This window comes from Artemia sp. Qi Xiang Cuo, chromosome 11, assembly GCF_049724085.1.
Source record: "Artemia sp. Qi Xiang Cuo chromosome 11, ASM4972408v1, whole genome shotgun sequence".
In the NCBI taxonomy this organism is placed as follows: Eukaryota; Metazoa; Arthropoda; class Branchiopoda; order Anostraca; family Artemiidae; genus Artemia; species Artemia sp. Qi Xiang Cuo.
In genome coordinates, this window is record NC_142804.1 from 29,091,673 (window position 1) to 29,116,680 (window position 25,008).

The 25,008-nt window shown below is 36.3% G+C and overlaps 1 protein-coding gene across 3 annotated transcripts in view; it reads left to right on the forward strand.

Annotated features, from left to right (window-relative positions):
- LOC148946848 (very long chain fatty acid elongase AAEL008004-like) overlaps positions 1 to 25,008 on the forward strand; it is an 82,907-nt gene that overhangs the window by 54,769 nt on the left and 3,130 nt on the right. For all 3 annotated transcript variants that reach the window (XM_089096664.1, XM_089096667.1, XM_089096666.1), the window contains exons 6-9: positions 323 to 428; positions 16,039 to 16,175; positions 18,688 to 18,908; positions 23,819 to 23,983. In XM_089096664.1, coding sequence (XP_088952790.1) covers positions 323 to 428; positions 16,039 to 16,175; positions 18,688 to 18,908; positions 23,819 to 23,983 — 629 coding nt within the window. The remainder of the gene's footprint in view (positions 1 to 322; positions 429 to 16,038; positions 16,176 to 18,687; positions 18,909 to 23,818; positions 23,984 to 25,008) is intronic.

The window sequence follows — 25,008 nt, forward strand, 5'->3', positions numbered from 1 at the left end:
ATTAGTTCATTACAATACAGGAAACGAAATTTTGAATTCGAAACCAAAATGAAGTGATTTATTAAATTGGTAAAATCTGACTGGTAGAAAAGCTTGTGCTCTTTCATTGAAATTCATTGAGAATATTAGTTGGATCGCCGGAATGGTTAGTTCAATTGCTTTCCCAGTATTTACTTTGACACTGAGACTATCCAGCAAGATAAGCCTAAGCAATGTTTAAAAAGAATTATATTTTTAGTTTGGGCGGTAAGTGTTCCTGTATTTGTTGTTAAACTAAGCCCAGCCTTGACCAAGTAATTCTTATTTGCGGTTTCATTTTCAGTTCTTTTTCGTCCTCCGAAAAAAATATCAACATGTGTCAGTTTTACACGTCATTCACCATGGTATTATGCCAATGAGCGTTTGGTTTGGCGTCCGATTTACACCAGGTGAGCTATTAATATTGTCTTCCGTCTTAACTGCTATATAGGATTTATCTTTTGCCTCTGCACAGACACTATAAAAATGATCAAATGCCGTTGGAAACTTTACGTAGCTTGACTTGAAGTGTTGCTTTAACTAGTACTAGTAGTCACAATCAGGGAGGATAACAGGAAATAAAAGTGGCGTTCACTGCAAAATTGACGCTTCGAAATCTCCTTGACAGTGGTCAATCTCCTTCAAAACTTTCTTCCGGTGAGCGTTGTCGTTCGAACGCATGGGAGTTTTTTTTACAATCTGGATTGGTTGGGATTTCAATCTGTTCCTTTAAAGACTAATATTAAAACTTGGCATAAACAATACTAAACAATGTCTAATTTATAAATCTATAAGGAAAAGAAGTTAACTCACCGACATCCCAGAGGAAACAGCGACCCTCCTATCACCCGACAATAAATAACAAAATAAATTCTCTACATCCTTGAGGGTCCAACGCCAACAAATCATGGTAATAATAATATTTCTGGTATCTATCTTGTGAGCCAGGCCGTATCCAATATTTTTTTTGGGGCGGGGGTGGGGGGTATTAAAATTAAAAGAAGCAACAAAAACTTGCTTATATGTATTTTTTTACGTTTTGAGGAGTTGGACAGAAATTTGGGGGGGATACCCCGGATACGGCCTGGTGTATAAGGATTGTTTAGGCTATATACGACAGTGATTTATTTCGTTTAGGTTTTAAAGCAAGGACAAAACTAAGAGGCCTGTTCGCTAGTAATCGATGTATTATTAATGTTCAGCTATATTCACGAAGTTCTAAAGAAACATATTTCACTAAGCACTATATAAGGCGCTTAATTCTTTCCCCAAAAGTTTCACAATTTACAAATATGAAAATTGTCTACATCAGGGTTCCAAAGACCATGGTCTTAAACCCGTATTAGTTTTAGATTACTCAAAAAAGAATTCCTGTTGAAGTATTTATAAAAGAATTTTGTTCAATCAAAGATGATCCACTTTCTCACTCTGCACGCTACTGACCTTGCAATTGCTGTCATCTCGGAAGAATGTTACTGAAAGTTAATACCGTAGAGAAGGTGCTTGCAAAGGGGATACGGGGTTGCTCTCAAAATCTCAAAGATTTGTACGGCTCTTCTAAAATTCTCTGTATATTTGTTTATAAATCGTATGTTCCTCTGTTAGAACACTTCTATAGGGTATAAAAGTCGACAAAGTAACATTCTTACAGTATAGGAAACCGCTTACAAATTTAGAATGTTTATTTTTGTCAGAAATTTGCTGTGGTTTTTGAAATGTAACGATGGTTCGAATAATATCGCCAATGGTTTTGGAGTACGCTGTAGCTCCAGGGTTATTGTAACACTTCGAAACTATATATTTTTATTCGTTTTCTAGATATATCCCAGAAATTAGCATTTTTTTATTTCTATTCTAGGCTCAGCTTGAACCTTAATAATATTATCACCTAAATGTATTCGCTTTTTATTGTAGCTTCCATAACGTTTAGATTATGCATTTTCAATCTTAATAAACCCAAGGAATAAACATTAATTACGCTAATTAACGAAAATATACCTCATTTTTCCTGGATGTTGAAAACCATTTATCCTGCACATAATTTACGGTGTTTTTAACTTTCACTGTTGCTTTTCCTCATTTTTTTTTCTTTTCTTTTCTATTAGATGCCAAGTTAAATCAAGCCCTTGGACATACTATTTAAAACTGAAAAATTTGTCATTTTCTAGTTTCAATTTTCCCGGTTGAAAGGAAATCATCTTCAGAAGTCATCGCCCTCTAGAACGGTTTTTTTAACCATGGGGTTACAACCCTTCAGTTGGTCGTGGGATAAATAAATTGGGTCTCAGAGTAGTGTATAATGACAAAATAACATAAATTGTGATTATACCAAATAAATGAAAATTCTCCGCTCCTTGTTTACTAAATTTTATTTGGTTATTCCTGGGTTTACTTTATTATAATTCAAACTGTTTTTATGGCTGGGGATCACAGCAAAAGAGCTAAAAATTGCTTCTCAAAACTATGTGTACCACCGCCGTTTGACGTATTGACGTCGTGGGCGATATGCTTGACTAATCAGATGCGGAATCCAAAATCGCGGCACGTGTTTCGCACTGAGTTCTGAAAACGCTGCCCATTTTTGAGAAATTTGATCCCGCTTACTGGGAGTTCCCGAAATAAAATGTTTCAACTTTCTTAGCGAAAGTCTATCAGATTGCTAAAATGAAGTTTAAATTTGGAAAATATGCAAAACCTAATTATCCCCAATCGAACTTAAAGTTTTGCAAGGAACTCAGCAAGCCTAAAAAGCCATGTCAAATTGAAGCGACAATCGTACCTTCAAAATTCGAATAATTTATATACAAATTTTTCGTCAGATTTGCTGAAAACCAGGAACTATGAAAACGGTGTTTGTTAACTACGCTGGTTAGCTAATTTATTGCATCTCTTAATTATGAAACTCTTTTTCGGCTAACACCCCCCCCCTTACACAATATAAGCTCAATGGGTACTAACGAACGGGTGTCGGTGTGAGATAACGTTTAGAAGGTTGAAAAATATTCACACTTAATTTAGTTCTATCCCTTAAAGTATCGTTTGAATGGCATCTCTCATTAATCTTCAGTAGTTTAATGATATAATCTAGGTGCTCTAGATGGCTCAATATTATTGTGCATTTCCTGCAGCTTCGATAAATACCAAATCACTAGTTTCAAATAATATATTGAAAAATGGCACAATTTTAGTTTGTAATTTCTGGAATAATATTAGGCAATAGTATGCATTGGGTGGATGTTGATTGTTTGATGCATAATAGTTTACTTGAATTATTGCTCCGGTTTCTTTTTTCACTTGGTAAAGTGTGTAAAAGACAATTTGGTTAAGCCTATCATCTTGACCAGTGTTGCCACTCAGCTGGGCGAAAAAATCTATGGAACGGCTCTGAGATTGTCGTTACCAGCGCTGGCTAGTACTCTTTAAAAAGTTCTGCACGTGACGGACGCTCTACGACTGTCGCCGCTTTGATGTTATATTACTATCCAAAACAAAAGGGTGTATGAAGCTTTTTTCGAAATTTTCTAGAAAACGAAAAATAAGATTTTTAATCTCTTATAGATCAACTTTTTTGTTTAATTGATTAAAAAAAAAAATGTTAGATTTGCAACTTGTAACTAAATTCATTATTTAGTTTCATTTTTAAACATAGCAGATAACTTTAAATAGTATCTGAGATCAAAGCCGTACCCAGGGGGGGGGGAGTTTGACCCCCTCCCCCCGAAATGTTTGTCCGACTCGTAAAAAACTAAAAAAAATGGATATAAACAAATTTTTTATGCGTTTTTTGAGGTTTTTTGTGTACCCCCCCCCCCTGATTTTTTTTCAGTAAAACCCCCTCCAAAAAAAATCCTGGGTACGGCCTTGTCTTAGCTATTAAGCACTTGGATTGGAGTTTTGATGCGGGAGGGGATTTGGAGCCCCATTGAAACATTAAGATAAGATTTACTCATCATGAATTACACATTATATATAATGTAATGTATAAAGAAAACATGGTATAAGTAATCATAACCATAAAATCTTGAGGGGACACGGGCTCACCCACATTCTCCACCCTCCAAGGATTTTCAACCTTCCTCTTCCTCGTAATGAGGAGCCTGGTCCGAAACCTCTCATTACACTTCCTGATTGAAGAGCTAGGAAACGGAGATCAGCTCCGCTGATTTGGATTGTGAAGTCTAGTGCCGTTTCTTTACCTCTTCACCGCGCTTGCAATTAAAACTGCAGCTACTTAAAAATTTAATCACAATCATGCTCCGTCCTCCCTACCTCCTAAGCAACAAGAATGCTTTCATCGCAATCATGCTCCGTCCTCCCTACCTCCTAAGCAACAAGAATGCTTTCATCGCAATCATGCTCCGTCCTCCTAAGCAACAAGAATGCTTCATCAATTCACACATTCGCAACATCGTTCTGCCTTCTCCCTTTTAAATTAAGTTAATATTAGTTTCAATTTTCAACCCGAGACTGAATCTTTGTCTACAAGTGTGATATTTTTATTGTTTACTCATGCTTTTGAACGAACCAATAGAAAACAAAGCAAATGTGACATCATATCGTGCCAGTAGTGACGTAGTATATATTGCAATCTGTTATAACGTGTTGTTGCCAACTTAAAAAAAAAATAATGATAGGAGTGTCAATTTGTATGGGAAAACAGAACTCAAAGGCACGTGCTTATTTCTTTTTCCAAATCTCTAAGATGTTTAGAAGAATTTTGAATTTGGAGCAAGAAGCCCATTTCTAAAACTTTTAGATCTGTTGAAGGAAAAGATGTTAATGATCCCTGGATAAAGAAGATTTGCTTATAAGCAGACGTATTCGATCGGGCGCGTACTAAGCAGGGTATTTGGGCCTTCGCCTTTCCCAAATTTTACGACTTCTCGTCTTCTGCATAATAAATTGTCTAAAATATTTACCAGAAAATTTTACTGTTACTTTCAGAATTTTTTAAATGTTTGTTGGTGTTCGTCACGTCGCCACTGCGCTCACAATTTGTATTTGAGGACATTGGCTTTTAAGCCTATTTTATCAACTCATTAAGAAACGACGATATACTATTAGTTACAAAAATACCCACTTATAAAAATATGGACTGTACTTAACAGATATAAAGTTCTTTATACTCATGTGTGATAAAACCGCAAATGTCGGATGTGGTCATTGTTATATCATGATTCAAACAATAGGAAAAGGAAAAAAATCGGACGAATGCACAAGCTTCAATTGTTTTACATGCTTTTCTGGCGAAATTTGGCTAAAAAAAAACAAAAAAAACAATTAAGAACTAACGGGTACTGTAACCTTCAAAATTTTATCACCTGCACAAAACGCATGAAGATGTCCTTTCGAAATAACGGGTTGTTTGGCCTTTCATGATACTGATAAAATCTTCGCCATGCTGTTGGGTCTGCTAATTTTATACCTTCCGTCTTCGAAGATACTAATTAAACAGCCACCCCCAAGACATTAATCGGGGTGGTTCAGTCCCCTAGAATGCTTTATAGAATCCGTATTATTATTATTACTATTTTTTTTTGGCTATTGAAGTCTCACCAAGGTCAAGATGCTAAATCTCTTTTTTAAAAAATATGGCGCCTGGCACGTGCTTGGGAATTAATTTTGTTATGGTTCACCAATTTGGAGGGAGTACAATCCAAAAGAAAAATAAATTTAGGGAAATAGAGCCATGGACATTTGGCTGCGTGGCGCCCACACCAAATTTAGTTTTTGTTATTTAAATGCGCTGTTGTCACAAGTTTTTATTAAAATGCAAGCAACCGATTTAAGGTTAAAAGTGGTAGGGGAGGTGGTGGGTGGGGATTGACGACTCACCTCTCGTTCAGGTTAAGTTTTAACCGTTTTAATTCATGTCATTCTTTATTTTAACCTGAAGAAAGAAAAACATCTGTTCGTTTTTTTAAATTGTCACTTTAATATAGTTTTATTTTTGTCGTGAGAGAAGTAGTTGTAATCTTTCCTGAGGACCAACCCAGTGGCAGATCCAGGATTTGAGCAAAGGTGGGGGGGGGGGTGGAAAGTAACAAAATAGAGAATGGAATTCTGATCTGAATCTAGAATGTACATTTGAATTGGCGTATTTAAGATGGTATATTTATTAAGAATTAAAGCTTTAGAGATGAATCTATCATCACATGACAGTATATCCTGAAAAATTTCAAGTTCAATTAGTATATATTCAGTAGTGTACAGTTGATTGTAGTGTACAGTTGATTGTCTCAAAATTTTCACTCGACACCCTAGTGCCCCCTTACCGGGCAAATATCGTTTTGCGGCACACGGTGGCCAACGCGACATTTCTTTGTGGTGCGCTTTCTTGATATTTATCAAGGGCACAAGATGTAAAGATTTGCTTTTCTCTTAGTTGGCGCTATGGCCGACCAAGAACCCCCTAGCGCTGACAGAAAAATGAGAAAAAATATAGGACATCTGTGCTACCCATGGTAAAATGTGATTTTATCACATTTTATCTGTGCTACCCATGGTAAAATGTGATTTTATCACATTTTATAATATCCATCATTCTGAAGTCGAAAGATGTTGAAGAATGAATCTCAAGCTATGCGTTATCTTGTTTCTCTTTTTTTTAGTGTAAAAGTGACGCTAGACAGCATTTTTATGAAAATTTGTCATAAAAAGGGGGAATCCAAGAAAATCCTGGATAAGAGCCCGAGTGCAATCCGATCTCTGCCTTCGCCAAGGTTCATCGTTTTCTTTGCACAATTTGCTCTACGTTTCAATACAATTTGTATCTTAATTCTTTGCCATCAGTGGCGTGATTTCGTCAAAATCCTGGGGGAAGGGGGCAAAGTTGGAGCCAATTTTCCTAAATCCAGTAAAAACTGAAAAATGAGCCATACAGTAACAAAAAAGGCTAAGATATACTAAAGGAACACTTACCCGTTTCTATGGATGCTTGGACGCCCCATGCCCCGTAGCAGATTACACCCTTGTTTGCCAAGCTACTATTTGCTATTAGCTGAGTCCGTTCGTTAATGTTGAGCAGTCTTCCCCTTTGTCTTCTTCTCTTTTTTTGTTTGAGCCTTGACCACTTTCTAAAAACACATAATTTCAGGCATCCACAATAGACGGACACAATTTTTTTTGTGTGCGTACTGGTGTAGATACACCCCCGACAGGTTACTACAGACATGCTACCTGTATCGTTTCTGAACCAGTTCGTTCAATTGAGCCCCTATAGCAATGCCAAAAGAACAGTTTTAATTTTCAGTTTTTAGTTGATAGCTTGGGCGCCAGACCTCTATAATGTGACAACTAGGTGATCAAAAAGACACAGTCAGTTTGACAATAGTTTCCGACTATATCGACCACGCTGAATCTGAATATGGGTGGTGGCAAAGCTGGAGGTGACGGCTTAACCTTCTAAAATCCAAAAAACACCCTTTTTTGGCCTATAAAATGTGTACATACTGTTTATTTTTTTTTTTAAGGTTGTACCACTCCAATTTAATTGCATGGCATCTCCTATTATTTCTAATATGGTCGTCTCTTAGAAAATGTTTGTTTTTTCCGATACCTTGTATAGTCCCGGAGCTATAGGCTAATATTTAATAATTTTCCCTGAAAATCTCAAAATTCAAATATTTATTTCAAGGTAAAGCACGTATCTCGTAACTTAATATATTTTTAGGATTTTTCATCTTTTACCAGAATTTATCTTGGATATTGAGCTTCACATTGCCGAACATTTCCAACCTCCAGCTGTTTGTTGAAGCTGCACAGAATTTTTTTTTAAGTGTAAGCCAAAAATATATGCGAAAATGTATCTTTGCCAAATAGTCATATGACACAATATTCTACGCTAAACTTTAGCGGAGATTCCAAATATCAACGTTAATTTTCAACCCAATATTAAGTTCGGTTGTTATAGGCTAATTACTTATTTGTAGGCCTATTTTTTTTTTTAATGGTACAGCGAGACATGTTTATATGCTAAATTTTGACGCCGAGTCTAACGGTAGTGTTGACTTGGTCATCGTGTTTCAACTTTAGTTGCTATATACTATTTAATTTGCTATAAGCTCTGATTTTCTTGAAGTACTGCACATCTATATAAAAATACTTGTATTTTTATTAAAATACTTGTATAAAAATACTATTGGGTTGAAATTAATTGAGTAAAAATACAAGTAAAGCCTGTCAAAATACAGTTCCCGCACATCCCAACGGTTTTCCCCCAACGTACGAAAAAACTCCCGCTAATCCTCGTCTGAATCGTCGCTGTCGGCACCACATCGCCCACCACATTCGCAAAGAATGTCGCATGGCTTTATCCCCAAACAAGGGCACTTTTTACTGCATACAGTTTTACAGTAACAAAAGGTTGAAGCCTTGTTGACCGTTAGAGGCCAGGGGGTCAGCGCTGAAGTCACTGGACTGACTCCTAAAATGTCGTGATGGGTCCAGCCAACCTCAAGTGGGTTGAAGACATAGGGCTTAGGAATCACAGCCTGAAGAATAATGCTCCACTGAAGTATAGCTCTCTTGACGTGATATACGAAAGAACCATCTGTTGGGGGCAAGCTGTTCAAGTTCTTTTTCTTGGAAATAAAATAATTTGGAGGTCATTGAGAGAATCAAATTCTGACTGTTTTTTTGATATATACCGATACGACCAATTTCGTACAGATACGTAAGATTTTGGGCTCGTACATAAAGATGTTTCGGATATCACTCCTCACTATCAGTGCAAGGTCATCCCTTTCTTGAATGAGCTGTGATTTAACAGTAGATGTAGCAAATGTTTTTTTGCCCTTCGAGAAGAAAAAACTGACCGTATCACATCCACTAATGCAATGTAGCAGCCCTATTGACTCTACAACAGCCCACGATGTTCTGTTCACAATTGTATGGATCGGAAAGACTTTGTACACGGAACTGAACGTAGAGCTCGGGTTCATAGCCCGGGTCACACCTGCAGAGGAATATTTCGCGAGAGTTCTGTAATAGAATGACCACAATGTCTGTATCATTCGCTTCAACAATTACTAGGGAACATACATTTCTGTAGCATTCGGCAACATGGAGAGCCACACACGTGTCGGCTTCTTCATGTGTGCTGCACAAGGTAGCTTCGTAGTCCGGGTTCGGATCTAATGTCGTTTTGGATGGGACCAGTTTTAGGACCTTCATTCTGTCACTGAATCCGCCAGAGAGGTAAATGGTAAATCTTATTTCAGAAAGACAGACATGGCTCCACAATTCAAAAATACATTCGATAAGTCTTGACTTACTCTCTGACTGCATAAGCAAGATATCCCAGTTTTCTAGCACCATGCTCTTCGTAACGATAAAACTCTTCGTCACTGTATTTCCTCTCCGCTCATGACATCCACTACTGTCTTTTAGAACAATAGGATGCCCGGACATGTTTGCAAAGCCAAACACTCCGTCATACCGATCAGCCACTCCGTCATACCGATAGGCTAGGGTAGGCTGCGCCAAATGTTAGATATACCCAGCATTTGGCGTAGGGTATCTAAAATATTGGATTTGTGGTAGATTGGTTTAAGGTGGTCTCAGCAACATCAAGACTAACATACCCTAAAAAATGTCTGATCTAACTTAGCCTAATTACAGTATAGGCCAAGTCTACATAGAAATATCACAAAATGTCTATCAAACAGTTTGAGATAAAAACTCATTCTTAATTCCAACCTGGTCTTGAGTTTTCATCTTGAAGCCTAATACTCAGTTTCTGTTTACTCATTTCCAGCAATCTGAAAGTCATTTAGCCTACCTATCCATGACATTACACAGTTCCATAAGGTAGGCATTAGGCGTCGTTCAGTTCCTATTCTTAGCTCTAACCACTAACAGTACAGCTTCTGAATCATACTACCAACCTCAAGTTTAATCAGCAACAGAGTTCACAAGATTGTTTCTTTCACGAAAGCTCTTTTTATAATTTTCGTCTTCTTCTTCCTACAAAATGCGTACCTGGGAAATTTGATCTCAAGGTGGAGTTGAAAAACAATTAACCTATAAAAACCGAAGTTGATATTTGGTTGAAAAGTAAAGTTCATATTCAGATTTGGCGTTAAATTCTAGCATAAAAGATGTGTCATATCATCATTTTGGAAAAATGTATTTTTGCATATACATTTTGACGTATACTTTTTCAAAAAATTCTAGAGGGCTTCACCGAACAGTTGAAGCTTTGAACTTTACGGCAATGTGAAGCTAAATACTCAAGGTAAATTCTGGAAAAGGATGAAATATACAAAAATTACAGAAAGGTCCAAGATACGTGGTTTAGCGGAAAATGAACCTTTGAATTTTTAGATTTTCGGGGAAAATCAATAAATATTAGCCTAGAGCTCCTGGGCTATACGAGATATCGGAAAAAATCGAACAAATTCTATGAGAGGACTATGTCAGGAACAAAATGAGATGTCACGCCACTACATCGGAGTGGTACAACCTTAGAAAAAAAATAAAAAGTCTGTACACGTTTTATAGGCCTAAAAAGATTGTTTTTTTGCTTTTACAAGGTCAAGCCGTGACCTCCAGCTTTGCCACCACCCATATTCAGATTCAGCGTGGTCGATATAGTCGGAAACTGTTGTCAAACCGACTGTGTTTTTCTGATCACATCAACTCAGAAATAAGCGAGATACGCTGTAGTGGCGCCCGGACTATGAACTTACTTGGGAAACAGCGGGATTTATCTTTGTCCCTGAACCTTACTCCTTTCTTTAGCTATTATACTATGGGCCGTTCTCGATGAGTTATAGGCAATTTCGATGCTAAGTTTTCATTAACCTTTTCCCTAACTGTTTGGTGTTTTAGTGCTCTTGAATTTGGCATAATGAGATGCTCTTGAGCTGTTTTAAAGCTTTATCACGATGAGAATGCTACGGATTAAGAAAAAAAAAAAAGAAAAAAAAAAGCTGTTTAAAGCCTTATCACGATGAGAATGCTACGGATTAATCACCATGACATTCAAATCATTAAAAAAGGTCATATAATGGAGCGTTATAAATATTATCCTTGCAACAAAATGTAATTTTTACACAAGTATGTATTCAGGATTTTTCGGGGAGGGAGTTACAAGAAAAACTACGAAATGCATTAGAAATTTGTCTTTTGCCTTTTTATTACTTGTTTACGGATCGGACAGACACTTCGGTGGAGGGGGGAGGGTCAAACCCCCTAACTTTCCCCCTCCTTTCGATACAGTCTTGTTTTTACATAATATTTTTTTATAATAAGACATGTTTTTGTGATGTTTGTGTAGTCCAAACGAACTCATGCATATCAGCTGTGGTAATTAAAAAGCCACTTTTTAACATGTTTTTGAAATTATAGATTTGTACCTCACCATTCTGTGGTGGAATAGCTGGTCCAGTCTGCTTTCTAGCATCTTGCTTGGTTTTGAAGGAACTTGGGGTATTCAAAATGCTTCTTCCAAAGTTGTTTTTTCCCAAGATGCGTTTTTCTTAACTTTCAAACAAGTTAATAAACTTTCAAGAAAAAAAAAGAATAGAGCTGTTGATATCAAAAATGGTTTTGTCATATAGTAGAGGACTAAACAAGCTTCTTTGTGTAAATCAGTTGTTGTTATTTGTTAATGACAGCCAATAGCTACTGAGTTAATAGCTGCTGAGCGATTGGTACCTCTCGGGCATGTTATTTTGGTATTTTTAGCTCTTTCCATTTCTAGAAGAGCTTAGTTCCGTAGTGTCAAGATGTCCACCGCTCTTTTCTCTCATCCTGAGAAGCCCAAACCGCCAGTTTCAGACCGAATTAGGCAGTCAAATTTTTCTGAACAGAGGGAAGGGCCACCCACTCTTTGCAAGCCATCTGCGGCAGTTTGCACCTGATTCCTCGGAACCGGTACTTGCAGAGAACTCCCTTCTCCCATTTAAGGGATCTTTTTTTGCACTACGGTCGACAATTCAGATGCCCAAGGGGATTCACCCCTCCCTACTATTAATCTGAGTCCCATTATTGTCTTCAATCCACTTAATCTCGGCAGTGTATTCCACAAAATACTCTGCCTCATGGTCAGACACTGGAAAGGACGGCCCGTGGCTGGAAGGTGACTTAAATTTGCATTAAAAGTCTATATTTGTGCCTACTTCTCTCCTGAACAAACACTACCTCATGCCATGTAATAAACGCCGTTCGGATTGCCACATCCGTTTTTATTTTCATTGCTTTGCGAAAATCGGTTACTTTTTTCTTTGTTCGTCTCAGAATGGGATTTTGGCAATTGAAAGATACATGCCAATTGAAATGGTCAATCTAAATATTTCAAAATAATAATGGTGATTGACTCTTCTCAGCTGAAGGTAATTTTTATTGTAGTAAGAATAGGAATGACTTGCAAACGAATTATGTCGAGTTGCCTGGAATCGGTCCATGCATTTCCAGAGGATCAAGGTTTTTTTCCACGCTGGAGATCTGATGGTTGACTGCTCACAAGCATGAATGCTTGGGAAGTAATTACGGCATAGAAAATAGTCACAAAACACGTTACATAGTTTATCTCAATAACGTAAAGATGTGGTGTTTTTGTGTAGCCCGTTGTATTGCTAATGGTCGGGAACGTTCGAAATGAAATGTAACTCGAAATTAGTGTAACGTTTGAAATGAAATGTCATGGAAAATTTCTCTCTCATTATCTCTGGAAACAGAAAATGACTCAACCTTTCTCTCATTATAGCCCTAGAAAGCGGGATTGAATCACGCTTTTCGTACAGCCTTCTGGTTGAAATACGGCCCGTCAGCCAGGTGCCCAAAACGATCCGTTGGCAATTTTTCTGGAAAACATCTAGCAAATTTTCTTCCGTTTTTCGAAACGCCCGTGCTTCAGAACCATATTCGACCACGGTCATCTGTAGCTTCCAATATTCTAATCTTGGTTCGCTGACTTATGTTTCTAATTCTTCAAAACTTTTTTCAACTGTGAAAAAAACAACACCCTTAGCCTTGGCTACACACACACTCTTAGATTTTTTTGACGCCAAAACATATTTTGATTTTGGCCCTAACTGTTATTGGTATTGGAACCCAAGGACCGATGGAGCTCTGTCATTTGAATCTAGATGGTCTTACACTCATGTAAATAAAGAGATTTCAATTTTGTTTTAATCGTGACGATTTACTTTCCAGATTGGTTTGCTGGCGTTGACTTTTCTTGAATTCGCTAATCTTAAGCGTAGATTAGCAAATATTTCATCTTTTTGTGGGTGGCTTATCTGTTCAATTTTGTATCAGACCCGGCTCAATGTTGATAATTCTATTCTGTCTTTTTCCCAACTTTCCTTATAAAGATCTTCAATTGCACACACTCTTTATTAAATTGTCTACTTGAGGGAGTTCCTATTAGTAATACCGGTGAAATTAAAAAGAACATGATTTTTCTAATTTATTCCAGACACGCCTGTTTATGCACCTATGCACAAATACTTGCACATAGTAGAGAGGGGGCTCTCCCAAGACTGTCTCAAAGGGCTCTAGGTAAAAATTCGGAAGTAGGCCTATCTTTGGCCTAACACACACGCGCACACTCCCTAGCAAAACTCAGATCTATATGCAGCTGTGAGAGCTAATCATTAATCGAGTATTTATTTTCTGTTTTATATAATGGGAAAGAAAAAGAATATTCGGTACTTGTTAAGAATCCGGTAAGTCCACAAGAAACCCCGCATCGAAAAATACTGAGAGTTACATGAAAAACAGGTTTTCTCTGCCTTGTCTCTGCATTGTGAGGTGTTGCTCAATCCGTAACAAAGATTTAAACTGTAATTTTTTTGGGTTTGAAGGGGCATAAAAAGGTACCTAGGTTGGGTTAGGTTAGGTAAGGTTACGTATTTAATATATACTATGCTTTACCTCCACCCCCACCCCTAATCAGGGGCGTCCCGAGGCTCATTTTATTGGGGGGGGGTCGTCATAAATTTTACCGAATCGCTACCTGATTTATGCCGAATTTTCCGCAGAAATCAAGGATTTAGCTAAATTTCGGCCGATTTTGCATAATTTCGGCCGAAATTTTGCCTTTGGCGAAAATTTTTACCGAAAGCCAAAATCTTGGGGGGCCCCCTCGTGACGCCCCTGCCCCGAAAATGCAAACATGGCCCAAATTTGTTTATGAACTATTATATTTTCATCCTATTTTGTTTTATTTCATTAGCATTAACGAAACTTCACTTTTCGCGCACTTACGGGAATCTTAACAAGTACCGAATATTCGATTTGTAGTTTATTGATCAGAAAACTTAGCTTATAAAATTCATCATAATCAGTTGCTAGCTTACATTAAAATTCTTTAGACCAAAGTCATTAAATTTCTTCTCGATCGGTCAAGGTTTAACTATGGTTGAATGACACACGATCAATTGTGCAATGTAATGTTACACCGTGGTTCTTAAAGCCGTCTAGTATAAGTTGAAGGGCACAATAATAGCTATCTCCTCTTATAATTTAGACGTTTCATTCAGTTAAACGCCTATTTTAATTAAGGGAATAAAATCGGATTTGTGTGAATTATAGCGGCAGTCTAGCTTTCATACTTAATGACTGTCCCTAATATCAAGATAACAGAACAAAAGTCATAAAATTTTACTGATGACTACAAAAACTTATCCACTGAATGTGTACACAGAGTCAAATGGCGGATCCAGGGGGGGCGAGGGGCGCCCCCCCTAGCGTAGTCTAAAGTAGTGTAATTTACTTAATTAACTCAAGTTTGCGTCGATTAAACTTGCACCTAACGCAAGTTTATCGGATCAACCTATCTTGCGCCCCCCCACTCCCTAAAAAAATCCTAGATCCGCCCCTGAGAGAGTCAACGATTTCCAATAGACCAGTATTGGTATGGTTAGGGACATTCCCGCACACTGGGGATAGGGAAGGGATATAGAAATCCCACAAGGTTTTCTCGAAGACCACTCACGAAGAATTTGAAAATTTTTCCTTTAAAATGTGTTTTCTGTGTGTTTTATACCCCCCCCCCTTAAAAGTTAACTGATAAGTCTTTCTAAGAAGCTACTTCGCGAGCGAATTTGTTAATGACCAGAGATTCTCAGTGTGAATCAATTTAATTAAATACCTAGTTTAATATAATTTACTCATAATGCTTGTTGTTGTTAATATTTCATAGAATTTTAATGCCTTCAACTAGTTTCCTCATCACAATTTCTCCCGTGAGCATAAAACTATTGCGAGCCTTCGGATCAATACTACTGTAAATAAAAAGCGACGATAACAATTCCAAAAACAACTAATTAGTTGGCAAGAATTGAATTGCCAAGCAGGGTTATTTGTATCGGGGAGGGGGGGGGTAAAAAGGTGAACAAATAAGCAAATTATATTTAAAGTATCGGGAGTTTTGGGGGAATCCGTTACATTTTTTTCTTAAAAAAAATTCAGAGGGAATAAAGCCCTAAGTGCCTGCTTAGATTGACCTGACTACATTCTGTATAGGATAACTAGATAATATGAATAAACCAATATAAGAACTTTACAATGAAATATATCGTGAAAGTTAATCAAATACGTGAAACGTCAGATAAGCAATTCATAAAGACAGAAAGTAATTAATATAAATTAACGAAGCTTTAGAACTAACAATTATAAAAATACTACTGACACGTACTAACTGTCCCTTTGTAAGTACCACTCATGCGTTTTATTTAAGTTCAAATTTACACCCATTGAGAAAATTCCTCATTGAACAGAAATTCTTTGCTCGTTGACAATCTATGTGAGGTTGTAGTTGTTGTGCCAAAACAAAAGAAATGAATGAGAATTGTCAGCTTTATTTTGTGACTATTAAAAGAAGTTAAGCTTTTCTTAGTAAATCTAACCTAACGCTTATTGTCTACCAGAAAACTTTTATCTACCCTTAATTATTTAACTGTAATTGTAAAAAAAATTGACTTGAATAACAGGTATAATATCTTGTTTGTTTTGAAATAGTTGCTGTCTTTTGAATGTCGAAATTTTAATAATTCATTTATTTTGCAGGTGGTCATAGCACGTTCTTTGGTCTTTTGAACACATTTGTTCACATTATTATGTATTTCTACTATATGGTAGCAGCTATGGGTCCACAGTACCAAAAATATATTTGGTGGAAGAAATACCTCACAACATTCCAAATGGTAACTTGTTATTTTCTTTTGTTTAAATATGCCCTAGCTTTTAAGTAAATATTCACAAAACGCTCTTCAAAAGAATATTAGTGGATTTATTTAAATGATTATGCATTTCGGCTATCTTATAGCCTTTGCCCATGCAATATGCCCATGGGCTGCTAAATCTTAACTGATGCTATTTAAGAATTTTTTTTTACATCTACCTGCACGTAGGATATATTTTGATCTTCCTGAAGATTTGGTATTTTTTTTAGAAATTAACCCTGGGAAATCAAGGAAAGTAAAATTCATTGTATACGTCATTAAATTTGTTTTTTATTAGCTTTGTTTTTTCTTTTAATTTCAATTCCGCTTTATTACCCCATTACATAGAATCTTTTGAATAAAGGGCTCTCTTGTTGTTGTTTTTTTTACTCAAACGCCATCTATATTTTCAAGTAAAATTGTGATTGATGTTTTAGTTATAAGCATTGACCTTCTAGTTTCTTCCATTCCTTAAAACCGGTACAACGTGTCATAGCGCTTTTGGCTATTTCTCTTATAGAATATTACGCTTGCTTTGATGTTGCATAAGACTAGATTTAGGTCATTTTCTTTAACAGGCTAGTCAACTTGAAATTATATAATGTTTTTGCGGTTTGCAAATTCCTTTCGCTGCTCTTGCCACCCTATTAAATAAAAAAGTGTAGCCTGTGTCAATTACTATACGACACAAGTCCCAAGACTAAAGTATTCACTATTGGTAATTCATAAGATTAACATATACACTCTAACTTGTCAAATCAATTTGGCTTGTTTTTTGGCTTGTTGACAACTAAGAAACGGGTATCCGGATTGTGTACGTGAAGGGCAAATCGTACCTCTGACTGCCAAATTATTTAGCGCATTAAGAACTGTTAAACTCGCTGGGCTATGTGCTTGCTGCCAAACAAGCGAAGGAGGACTTATGTGGTGTCTTATGAGCAGCTATTCAGTTGCAAGACAAATCACCCGGAAGTTGCAATCGGGAACAGAGTCACAAATATAGTATTGATAATGTGCTCGTCTAGAACAACTTTTGTGATAATGAACTAGTCAGGATTACCACTGAATATCCATTTAACACGGAATTCCAAGGATAGGATTATAAAATTAAATTACTTATAAAGAGTATGAAGTTGCTAATACACTCATGTTGGATATGCATTTCACCAAGGGATTAATATGGGCACTTTTAATAATTTCCAGTCAATACGAACAACCATGGAATAAAAAACAAATTTGATGAATACATATTGTAATTCTTAGATATTTATTTTACCGCCTGACGTAAATTGAGCATTATAGATAATACCTGGTTATCTGTTCCATTATGATCTGATCCTTTTTGGTGTTTTACATATTGCCTTGGAGTTACTTATAGTTGATAATTAATAACTTGTTCCGTAACAGATACATATTCGCTTTTGCCTTGCAATAACCCACAGTTCATGGGCGTAGGCAGCATTAGGCAGCATATTGTCTAGGGGGGGGGGGGCAGTCAATAATGTGATGGAGTTTTATCAACTGCTTTTTTCCCAACCATCTGCTTTTTCAGCCCTATATAGTGTCAATTTCAAGGTCTAGGGGGGGGGGGGGAGCTGCCCCCTCTCTACCCCCATGCCACGGTTGGCCCCTTTTTTACTCTCAAAAGAGGATCTATGGTATGATGACATCAAATTATTCTATTGCTGATTCAATACAAACTGATTAATGACTTCTGAATAACTTAATAAGGATCGATAAATCAACCACAGCCACGTAGCCTTAGCAGGATTTCTTTTTTTTTGGGTGGGGGTTAAAAAAGAAATTTGATAATCTGAATATGAAGTTCCTAACAGTTTGGAAAACTTTAGGATTTAAGCCCCCCCCCCCCCTCCTGTCTACGTGCCTTCGTCTGCGCTAAATCTATGTTTTAATCTTCGTAATAGGGACTTGATACTGCCAATTGACACATACCAGAGCTATCAATCTTTGCGACTCAAATAAACTTGAGCTGTAATAATAAAATCTTTTTTGCCGTTTCCTTTGGCAATCAGAAAGCTTATGAATAGTCGGTGACGAATTGAAAGCTCAACCAGTTATTGACGTCAGAGATTACCATAAGCATCGAGATTTGTTGATGATTGGGCTGAAAAAAGTATTTACCAAGGATATTTTTGTACTTAAGCTCAAGGCCGTACCCAAAGGGGGGGGGGGTACGGGGGTTTGAACCCCACCCGAAATGTTTGTCTGACTCGTATAAAAAATGGATATAAAGAAATTTTGTATGTTTTTTTTAGTTTTTTTTGTTTAATCCCCCCCCTCCCCACCGCATTTTTTTTTTTTTGTAAAACCGCCTCCGAAAAAGAAATCCTAGGTACGGCCTTGCTTATTCTCTGTTAGTCTTTAAAAGACTGCAAGTAGTAGTAATGGCAAGCGGCACATTGCTCCTTACGTGCAATTTTGATTATTCTTGCTGTGCAAAACTGGTGATCGTTAGTAATACTGGATTTTTCAGGTTCAATTTGTATGCATTTTTGTGCATGCCTTTCAACTGTTATTTATTGACTGTGACTACCCCAAAGTTTTCTGTTTGTGGATCGGCGGTCATGGAGTACTCTTTCTCTTCCTTTTCTCTGACTTTTACAAGAAGTCATACTCTGATAAAAGGAGAGCGCTTAAAGCAAGAACGGAAAACGGAAAATTATCCTCCGAATACACAAATGGACATGCTAATGGGTAAGCCTTTTCATTATAGCCCTTTCTATGGTTGTGTATGGGGTTCCAGTTTCTACAAGGGCCCACCCTCTCGAATCCTGATCCAGACACTTTTTTTAGTTATAGGCATTAGGCTTTTCCCTGTGAGCCCTCTTATGTTACATGGCTCTGTTTCTACACATGCCCCTTTTCTAGTGCAGACACTTAGCTAGTTGCTAAATAAACAAAAGTTAGTAGCCAAGAAGAATCTATCTTGTCGCGGAAAGAAGTCTGCTTAATATTGGTAAACGCTTGACAACAGCAACTCGGTATTTCATATGAACCGTTCAGAGGTCGCAAAATAAACTAGGGAACAAAATTCTAAAAGGATATTCATTGATGGTTTTGGTTGTAACGTGCCAATCATTTGGTTCAAACTAATGAGTACGGAGAATGTCCTTAACTTTGCCTTAGTCAAAATTAAATTACTGTATTTCAAAGAAATTCAGATATATTTTTTTTTTTATCAAAATAGATTGTTTGATAATTAGCCTTATTATATAAACTACCAAAGAGAGAAAAAATGTCAGAAAAAAATAAGCTAAAAACAAATGGCACCAAGAAGCTTCGTGGAGCTTTCTTTTGAAGATCGTGGAGCTTTCTTTTGAAGGTGTAGCTGTCTTTGGGCCAATAATTTGGTTCAAACTAATGAGTATAGAGAATGCCCATAACTTTGGCTTAGTCAAAACTAAAGTACTCTTTATTTCAATGAATTTCACTAAAAATTTGTTTATAGAAATAAATTTTTTGATAATTAGCCTTAATTTTAAATTACCAAAGAGTGTGAAAATGAAATATGATTATTTGAAGTGGTTTAGTGGAAGCTTATACAACCATATATATCTAAAAAACTAAGCAAAAATCAAGAATTCAATTTTTAATGAAAAATATTCCCATTTGTAGTTATGCAATTTTTGGTGATAGCGGGTGTAAAACTAAAAAAAGATCAAATGTCAGCAAAAAATAAGCTAAAAACAAATGGCACCAAGAAGCTTTAGACTGTGGAGCTTTCTTTTGAAGGTGTAGCTGTCTTTGGGCCAATCATTTGGTTCAAAATAATGAATATAGAGAATGTCCATAACTTTGCCTTAGTCAAAATTAAAATATTCTTTATTTCAATGAATTTCACTAAAAAATTGTTTTATATAAATAAATTTTTTGATAATTAGCCTTAATTTTAAATTACCAAAAAGTGTAAAAAAGAAATATGATTATTTGAATTGGTTTAGTGGAAGCTTATACAACCATATATATCTCAAAAATTAATCAAAATCAAGAATTCAATTTGTAATGAAAAATATTTCCATATGTAGTTATGCAGTTTTGGTGATAGCGGGTGTCAAACTAAAAAAAGAAAAAAATATCAGCAAAAAATAAAATAAGCTAAAAACAAATCGCAACAAGAAGCCCCATATTCGGTAGCTGTCTGGGTTTTTGAGAATCAACAAATTCTTAATGTTTTAATTTTTGTCGACGAAAAGCGTTGTGAAATTTACCTAACTAGTTTTGCTGATCCATTTTGATGGTTCAATCAGAGGTCAAATTAACGAAAATATGTTACAGCCTTAAAGACTTCATAATTCTGAAACTACCAAAAGAAAATATTATAAAATCATGGTTTTTGGTATGAATAGTACTAAGGTAGGTCCCGGGGATAAATGTTTTCATTTTGATAGTAAATGTTAATTATTTGACGTTAAAATATTAAAAATAAAAAAGAGTGAACATGGTGAGAATGGCTTTTGACAGTTACGTATGATTAGATTAAATAATGTGAAAAAAATAGTATTATAACGTAAAAATAGTATTAGTCAAGCTCTATCGAACAGTATTCTCTGAAAAGTCTCAATAGCCTGGTCTTTATAGGTAGCAAATTACTTTACTTATAATACGATATACTATACTTTCTAGACTGAGAGATGCTATGGGAAGTTTTAAGAGGAGAACAGTGTGGTTTTAGGAAGAGTAGAGGATGTGGCGACCGAATTTCACTCTTAAGTTAATAATTGAAAAGTGCCTGAGTTTTCAAACAGTTTTATTCGTCAGCTTTATGGGTTATGAGCAAGTGTTCGATTTTGTTGATAGAAGAGCTTTAGCAAAGATTTATACCAGACAAATACGTTAAAGTGATGAATGCTATGTCCGAGAATAACACTGCTGCGGTTTAAGGTAGGAAATGAGGTTAGCTGCTGCTTTTGATTTAAATCAGGAGTTAGGCAGGGTTGTGTTCTATCCTTCTTTATATGGATCATTTTGATGTACTTTGTCTTAAGGAGTACGGCAAAGGCAATGGGAGAACACAGAATCAAATGGGGAAGAAAAACTTTCGTGGACCTAGATTATGCTGATGATTTAAGCTTCCAAGATGAAAGTGTGAGCAAAATAAATGAACTTTTTGAGGTTTTGCGAGTTCAGGATGCTAAAATAGGTTTGAAAATTACTGTTAAGAAGTCGCTAAGGCTAGAAATAAATGAAGATGAAAAGTTGACGTTGGGTAAGGAAAAGGTTGATCAAGTCGACAGCTTCACTTACCTTGGTAGTATTCACTTACTCTTGGAGCAGTGAAGATGTCAAAAGTAGAATTGCCAAGGCTCAGGGTGTTTTATCACAGTTGGAAAAAGTTTGGAAGAATAGGAAGGTAATTCTGTTAACCAAGGTTAGAATCTTGGAAGCTACAGTGGTGACAGTGGTCAAATATGGTTCTGAAGCAGGGGTGCTCCGAAAAACGGACGAAGATTTGCTGGATGTTTTCCAGAGAAATTGTCTACGGATTGTTTTTTAAACCCGGCTGACTGACCGTATTTCAAACAGTAGGCTATACAAAAAGTGTGGTTCAATCCCTCTTTCTAGGGCTCTAAGGAGAGAAAGTTTGAGATGGCTAGGGTACGTTCTGCGAATGAAGGAGGACAGACTGCCCAAGATTGTCCTTTTTGGCCAACGGTCTAGGGCTAAACGGGAAGCCGGTTGTCCGTGAATGGGGCGGGAGGATGTCGTAAAGAAACATTTAAGGGAAATGGAAACTTCGTGAGAGGTTGTAAAGAGGGATGCTTTGAATAGATTATAATGGAGGAGGAGCGTGCGTGGCTTTGTTGACATCAGGCGGCTTGGTGCTGCGGTACGTTATTAGTAGTAGTATAAGTAACAGAGAAGAAGACTATATTTTGAAGTTTGTTTGATTAAGGGATTTTGTTTCTAAATTTTGTTTTAGATTTTGTTTTGAACACTACACTCATCTATAATACTCATGAGCTAAAAAAATTTACCTCCATGAAATTAATTTACTATTTTGTTGTGAAAATAGATACATTTATTTAACTATAAAAGCTTCCAAGCTATCGAGCCCAACGTTCACTCCTTTCCATCCAATTCCTGGGGACAATAACGCTTCATAGAGAGTTAAAAATCCTGAAAATTATTCGTGCTCATGCACAGGGATATGAAGTTGTAATGTAGATCTTGCGACTATTTAAGTCGTATCCCTGTTTATAAAAGAATTGTGTTTCAAGGTTCCTCCCCCTTTTCTAAAAGGAAAATGACCTAAAAGTAAACAGTATCCGAGTTCCTTTGAGCTGCACCTCGAATAATCCGGTTTGTGACCTGCTTGACTTGATGACAGATGGTAGTTTTAATTGACAAAAAATTTCTTTGACTTCCGTGTCGTCGGTCGGTTTGACGACTTCAAGGGCAGAGATACTGTATTATGTCTATACTGCAAGTACATTATGCAATATGTTGCTGGTTGCCAAATACGTGTTGAAAATCAATTTTGTGCCAAAATCGAAGATTTTTGTTTGTTTGAAGAACGACAGAATATTGCTTGAAAATGCCTTAAACCATACTTAGTCTTTTTTTTCTTAGTTTTTTTTTTTAATAGAGAACATTGCATTAAATAAAATTTGACTGCTACTTAATTTTAAGCTGAGAAGCCACAAAGATGTCAAGGAATCGTGAAGCAATGCATTCAAATATATCATGGATACGAATGACCAGACTATATAAAAAGATCAATTTGAAAGTACAGTCGAAATTTGGAACTAGGTTCAGCGGAAAATTGCCTAAAATCTCGTTGAATCTAAGCTTTTTCGTTTAGTTTTTGGCCCAAATATTTTTTTGCTCCTTAATTTGACTCCTCAAACCTTGCCGAGACAAGAATAACCTCGTCGCGCGACTGAATAACCTAAAAACTAGATCCATTTTCCATGTATTCGGAAGGAATGACCTTTTTATTATATTCGATTAGCTCTGTAGAGCCGAAAATGTGCTATTGTCTACTAATGGGAAAGAAAATAAATTGGCAAATTGGTTAATTATAGAATTGAAATGCACATCTTGGTTGAGTTGGTTTGTAATTTGGTTTGGATCTCTCGTTTTTTGTTAAAAGGGATTAAGAAGGGGAATTATTTACGCAATGATTGCCCAGATGAAACTTCGGAATAGATGCATAATCCTGAGATTACTTAATATATCCAGACATGGATAAATAAAAACAATGTGTACAACAATGAGTGGAAGTATGCACCCTCCCAGTGTAAAACGACTAAGAAAAGAAAAAAAACATCCCTGTTGGATTTCCCTTCCTCAAAATGAGTTAGGTTGCTCCTGAAATAAAATTCTGTCGACGCCCCTGCACTAAATAAGACGAAATTGTTCTTTTTTATCAATGGGCTGATTTTAATAACTCATTATGGGTTATTAAACAATAATTTCACAAAGATAAGTTTTGAAAATTTAAGAGAGATGTCCAAGCCTTAAATAAATAAAAAATTTTTATTTACAATAAAACGGAAAATGCAATATCTCGTTTATAAAATAGTTGATATGTGTAAACGTTATTTTTTTGTATAAAGTACACACTATTTCCTGGATAAAACTTAAATTTATCTTATTTTTAGCTATGCGAATGGCCATGCTAATGGTCACGCTAACGGCCATGCTAATGGCCATGCCAATGGTCACGCAAATGGGTATACCAATGGTTACTCAAATGGATCAGCAATACATATGAATGGACATGCTAAATCAAACGGGCATGTTGAGAAGAATGGCCATTTAAATGGGTAAGCTAATCATGCACAATCTACCTTAGTTTTGATCTTCTTATTCATTCTCTTCTTCACAGTTATGATCGAACTAATAAGACGTAGACCGATTAAGTCCGAAGAGCATGATCGGCGGCAGAGAAGTCCATGCTAATGGACTGTATTATGGACTGTATAATGGAATGTATAATGGACTGTAATGGAATTACTGTATCTTATTCCTCGGAGAAGATAAAAAATGTAAAATTCAGAAGAGTATCGAAGTATTAAAAATATTGTAGATAGCAATATCCAGAAACCATCCTATTTCTTTCATACCAATTTCTGTCAGTATCGCGCTTATCTATTTGTATTGAATATTTGCGTCAAAGTATAATGGTGTTACCCTAACCGTGGCAGTTATTATCACTCCTGCCTTTGGATAGCAGGAGTGATCGTAACTGTTATGATATAATGTATGAATTTTGTCTAGTACAAATACAAATAAGGAGGTTGTAAAATATCCCTAATAATCGTAACGAGCCTACTTTTTGTCTAATAAGGAGGTTGTAAAATATCCCTAATAATCGTAACGAACCTACTCTGTCTAATAAGGAGGTTGTAAAATATCCCTAATAACCGTAACGAGCCTACTCTTTGTCCCTTCAATATAATGCAATATCGACGAGATTTTTTACGAAACTAGTTAATATTAATTTGACTACAATGGATTCAAAGGGGAAAAACCTTTGCGATATATGAAGTTGCGTTTAAGGAAAGGTTTTTGAACTCAATTAATAGATATGAGAATCCAGAACAAGTTTCGTTTGAAGATGTGCTTGACCCGAGTTTAAGGTTCAAATTTTCGTAATCTCTCACCTGTCAGAAGTACTTCCTGTTTTTTTTTTGGGGATGCCCTTCCTTTTTATTCAGTTTTTAGAGGACCCTTTTTAAGAGGTATTGAAGTTCAGGTTATTCTGGGTGACCTGTAGATTTTAATTCTTGTTTATTATACTATATTTATTTAAGCATTTGCCAGTACATACATCATGGTTGCTCCCTTA